Raw genomic sequence first — 5,674 nt, 5'->3', positions numbered from 1 at the left:
AAAAAAAAAAAAAAAAAAAAAAAAAAAAAAAAAAAAAAAAAAAAAAAAAAAAAAACATTACCTCCTTGTACAAAGCAATCTCTTTACTTCCCAAGCAAAACTTGACCCATGAATCTTTTACCGTAATACGAACTACATAACCGTTAAGCTCGGTTACAATGCATCGGAACATGTCCGAATCAATCGACACAAACATACTCAGATCAATTTGGCCTTCGTCCTCGTGTATCGTACGTGCCAACGACAATCGACGGATGATCAATTTATGCTCATTCCCTACAAGAACTTGCAAGAATGAATCTTGGAACAAAGATGATTATGAAATGCAAGATTGAGTGAATACTAACTTGGATGCGAAAATTGAAGGGTTAGGCGATTGAGATGGGTATCAATGAAGAGGGACATGGAGAAATATGAGCGGAGTTGCATGTGCATAATGATATTGTAAAATGAGTGGAGGGGAAGGGTGGAATGGTGGATGGTGTGGAAAGAATAATGGGTGAAGAATTCAGGCATTATTTGGAGGGTTGCAATGAAGCGTGGGCGAGGGTGAGGGTGGGAGACTGTGAAAGAGAGCATCTTGGAGGTGCATTTCATGTTGGCATTGTCGGCTAGTCCGATGAGTAGGAAGGCTGCACTCAAAAGCTCATCGGTGCACTCTAGCCTCATTGACATCGTTGTGGGGTGGGAGGAATGAGTTGGTACCTTGGATTATATAAATGGTTGAGTCATATAGTTGTAGTTCATCGTGTTAATCTGACCGAACATAGCTTTGCAACAACTCATGTTCAGGATTCAGAATCTAAATTCGATATCTGATGGTCTCGACCATCTCCGACATTCTGTGTCTACTCCTTACTTCTTACGAGTGAAGACTATCCTCACAAACGAGCACGTGTTCTTCTAGTATGTCGTGCATCATAGAAAAATTCTTAGGAGGTCACTTAACGTAGAATTGATCCAAGTAAAGGGTGTAGGAGTGACTTTCAATTTTTTAAAGTTTTTTTTAGTCATCTTATCTTCAAAATTGTTCTCATTCAATGTGGTTTTTGTTTATTTATGTACCCCTTCTTTACTTGAGTGTCACATGTCTATTCATGTACCCCTCCTTTATGTGGGTTTCACATGTCCACCAACTTTTGTCCTTGAACCACATCTTACTAGGAGAGGTACTCCCATAATACCATTTGTAATGACTCGTGCCCAGAATTCAGATTAGGATTCAAAATCTGGATTTGGCACCTAATGACCGTGACATTCTACCACATCTCTTGCAACGTGGTTAGGTTAACCACTCCTCGTTTCTTAGAGTGAAAACTATCTCCACAAACTAACACGAGTTCTTCCTGCATGCTTTGTCCTCACTCATATACATTTTAGGAAAATTTATAGGTCACCAAACATAGAATTATTCTAAGTAAAACACATTCAACTATGAAATTTCTATGATTGAGCAACTGAAAAAGTAAATGATTAAGTGAATAGTTTGATCAGTCGTGAATGTATCATCACTTCACAATGATATACATGTATGCTATAGATAATGCACTAATGATATACTCGCTAAAATGCATTTTGATTAAATATGTTATACTATTGATACACCAACGTCATACTTCGAATAAAAGTTGATATACTACTGATACATTAATCTTATACTTGAAATTATATTTAGATTAGTATAGATAAACTATTGATGATGTATTTGACATCATGAGTACTAATATACTATCGATGCATTGATATTATGTTTGTATACTATTACTAATATGAATGAGATATTTCGAATGAATTCTGAATGGGTATTGAAATACTATCGAAACATATTATATTTCAAATGAACTTTGAACATTGATGAACTCACTATGATACCATTTAAAACAGCCTAAGTCCATCGCTAGTATATATTGACCGCTTTGGACCATTATGTATTTTTGTCAGCCGCAAGGTTCTAAAACGCCTTTGTTAGGGATATATTTTCACACCCTTATAAAGAATGCTTCATTTCCTTCTCCAACCGACGTGGGATCTCACACTCTAATAACAATGGCAATGGTTACTCTTGTAAGTTGTCATGAAGATGTATTGTCATAACTCTCATTTAGTTTATAATCATTTTGATTAATATTCTCATTTATTTTGGTTATTAACTCGCGTTTAAGTTCATAACACTTTGGTTCATATTATTATTTTTATACATGAATCATCAATGCCTATATAAAGGGTTGTCTAGGATGGTTAAAAAAAGTATTGAGTTTGAGTGTAATTTTGTATTTGTTGAGTGACATTTGAGAGAAACTTGTTTAAGAGACTTTGCAGAGTGTGAGATATACATATTGAGACTGGTTGCTACTCGTGGAAATAAGAGAATTTCTTCTCTCCAAACCACATAAATCTTTGTGTCCCTTTGTTAATTTCTGTTAGCGGGTGCATGAGTGCGATCGATCTTACTTCGCTTATTCTACAACTATTGGGTATCATAACCAAAGTTGTGACATTTACGACACTTCAAGTGGTATAAGAGCTTTGGGTACAACACTTGGTATCATAGCGTTTTGGTTGTGGCTTCCGCTACAACAATTGGGTTTCAGGGTTTCAGCTTTTGTCGTATGAATCGAACTATTATAAGATCAAAAAAAAGCATAGCTAAGCAATCTTGTTGCCTTAAACGAGTCCCACACACAAGTATAAAACAACCCACAATTCATAACAATGTTATTCAAAACTCAAGAAAGAATTAACCATGTTGCGCTGCAGCCTTCAACACATCCTTCGTTTTATGAGATCAACTTCTCTACTCACTCACATTGGTGAAACAGCCAACTTTGATTGCACCAAGAGATCATTCTCCATATCAATTTCCAACACATCCTATCATATATTCGTAGCACTACGCATTAAACCAGCCTTCTTCTACTATTACTCTCCTTCAAATGTTGCACAGCGTTACAATTGGGGGTTTTCAATGAAGCAATTCTGCACTCATCTCAGACATGGCATACAATATTCTTCAATGTGCTTAGCTGTTTATGAACATAACCCACCTCGTGCAATCTTTGAATTTTACAATTCTTGTAAGTATATACCCATTTCTTGCTATTTCTTGACCCATAATACCAATTTTGATGCATTTCTTGAAACTTCTACTCATTAAATTGTGTTGTAGATACTCCTAACCAGCAACCGCCGGAGTCAACTCGTCTAATGATGCTATCAAGTCCACAGAATCAATTGGATGTAGGAACCATTGACTGTGCAGCCTTTGTCTCAATTGATTCACAACGGTTCAGATATGTTTTAAACCTGTTTAGAAACGTTGAGAAAGGTAATAATAGCAATACCTAACTTAGAAAGAGAAAAAAAAAATGTAACAATGGAACGCATGTAGCAAATATTGTCATTTTTGGGATTTCTCGTTTGTGGTTCTCGTTTTTAAAATACGTTTACTCGTTAGAAGTTTTTACACTCTTATTAATAATGCTTCATTCTCCTCCCCAACCGATATGAGTTCTCACAGTCTACCCCTCTTCGAGATCCAGCGTCCTTGCTGATACTCGTTCCCTTCTCCAATCGATGTGCTACTCCCCAATCCACCTCCTTTGGGGCAGTGTCCTTGTTGGCACACAAACTCGTGTCCACACCCATTTGGGGCTCAGCCTCTTGACTAGTACATCGTCCGATGTCGGGCTCTGATACCCTTTGTAACAATCAAAGCCCACTGCTAGCAAACATTGTCCTCTTTGGGCTTCCTTTCAAGGTTTTTAAAATGCTTCTACTAGGGATCACACCTTTATAAAACATGTTTCGTTCTCACATCTAACCGATATGAGATCTCACAAGAAGGGTCGAAAGTTGTTACAAATTTCTTGTTCTGTGTACAGTTGATGTTGCTATCATGCCTTCAAAAGTGATATTCAGAAGTCCAGGAAGAACTATGTTTCTTTACACAGAGGTATTGTCCTTTGATATTCAAGAAGCCATTCGTTTTCTTATTGGATGATGCACGTTGTTGTGTAGGATAAACAATGCATAATTGGTGGCATTGGAGCTGGGAAAGAGCTTGGATTCCCAATCAGCCTCAATCCCACGACATTTTTTAATGATTTGATAACGATTGTGGATAGGGTTTGGTTGTATCTCACAACTAAACTTGTTAGTGTAATCGCTGCCCCGATTGACTTGAATGTTCGAATCGAGACCTACTTCATACCGAGTACGGTTTAGAAGTCATTTGAATTCTTAGTCGTAGTAGAAAATAAATAATTTTTGAGAATTTTGTTTGAGTTTTGAAAATATTTGTAAAAAGTGGGAATTAAAACGAAGAAACTCTAGCTAGGTCGTAATAGTCGATGTCTTAGCCATCAAATCTATATATAACCTTGAGATTTTGATCAAAACCAAATGATAAATGAGAGTAACATTTTTTTTCGTATTTCTCACATTAGATTCTCGACCTACATCAAATCTTTTTTAGTGTTTGAAAAATACTATTGAATTTCAAAATTTTGTTAATACACTTAAGCTTTATGAGAAACTTAAAAAACTTGCTAAACCTTTTTTTTATAGATAAATTGTCTATTTGTGTAGCATGCGGCCTTAAAAAAGACGGTCAATGTCAACATAGGGGCAAAATAGTCATTTTTCCCCTACTCTTATTGATGGGTTAAGTCATAACCATAGAGAGAAAGAAAGAAGAGAGGAGAAAGAAGAAAGAAAAGAAGTTAGGGTTTTGAGGTTAGAGGAGAAGATCACACCAAAAATCGAAGTTGGAGATATACAATCCTCAACTTAAACCTTCATCAGTTCGAGACAAGGTGCTCTCATGAATCGCACCTTCCTATTCCGTAAAAACACGTTCAAGAACTTAAGGTTAGTTTGCGAATGTCTAGATCGAGATGTTTATCGAGATTTTCGTGTGTTAGCGGCATTTTTGTGTTGATTCTTGGACTCTTGCCCTCAGCAGTGTGATCTCCTCAAGTTTTGAAGTGAAAGCGGCCAAGATTTGCGTTCGAATTGGATTTTTAAGAAAATGCAATTTTCGGTAATCGGAGTAGAACACCACGGTAATTGTAGACAACCGAGGTAGCTCACAGGACTCGAGAAGTGTGGATACTGTCACCAGAACCTCCACTTCTCTCTCTACTTCGATACCGTACCGTCAAGTCTAAACTCCAATACTAATATCATTGAGCTAGGCAGAGCCAGACAGGGTAGTATGATTTGTGTCACGACCTAGTGGTTATAACTAAGGGGTCTCCTGAACAGGACCTCTGAGCCATAGAAACCAGAGTGGAACCACATAAGATGACTTAGTAGCTGACCAGGACACAGGGGATCGCAACCCCCCAATTTTAATGGAAGTATGGTCTCGTGGGAGGGTTGTCAACATACCTCCACAAATGATGTTTGGAGAGCGATATTGATTCAGATCCAATCATATTGCCCCCTCAGTTTTATTTGTGAGGTCGTGCCTCATTCCAAGACACTGTTGATCCATCGCATAAGATGGTCAAGCCTCCTAAGTTGTAGAAAAGTGAGTGCAGCTTAGTTCGCACTCCCTAGAACCCCAAGGCCATGGATACCTACTAAGATAAGGATTCGAAAAAGCCTACAAGTAGGTTGGTTACCGAGTATTTTTATACTCATCCCTTTCTACTCTTCTTTTTCAGGTGAG

The 5,674-nt window shown here is 37.5% G+C and overlaps 1 protein-coding gene across 1 annotated transcript; it reads left to right on the top strand.

The window, feature by feature from the left end:
• Positions 1-3,013: 3,013 nt before the first annotated feature.
• Positions 3,014-4,226, top strand: LOC111498892. The gene is made up of 4 exons (XM_023150247.1): positions 3,014-3,074; positions 3,167-3,325; positions 3,882-3,952; positions 4,018-4,226. The coding sequence occupies exons 1-4, from the start codon at positions 3,014-3,016 to the stop codon at positions 4,222-4,224; spliced, it is 498 nt and encodes a 165-aa protein (XP_023006015.1). The 3' UTR covers positions 4,225-4,226.
• Positions 4,227-5,674: the final 1,448 nt, after the last annotated feature.

Source organism: Cucurbita maxima, unplaced genomic scaffold, assembly GCF_002738345.1.
Source record: "Cucurbita maxima cultivar Rimu unplaced genomic scaffold, Cmax_1.0 Cma_Scf00026, whole genome shotgun sequence".
NCBI classification, from domain to species: domain Eukaryota; kingdom Viridiplantae; phylum Streptophyta; class Magnoliopsida; order Cucurbitales; family Cucurbitaceae; genus Cucurbita; species Cucurbita maxima.
The sequence above is the reverse complement of the archived record's forward strand: the minus strand, read 5'-3'. Positions and strand labels throughout refer to the sequence as shown.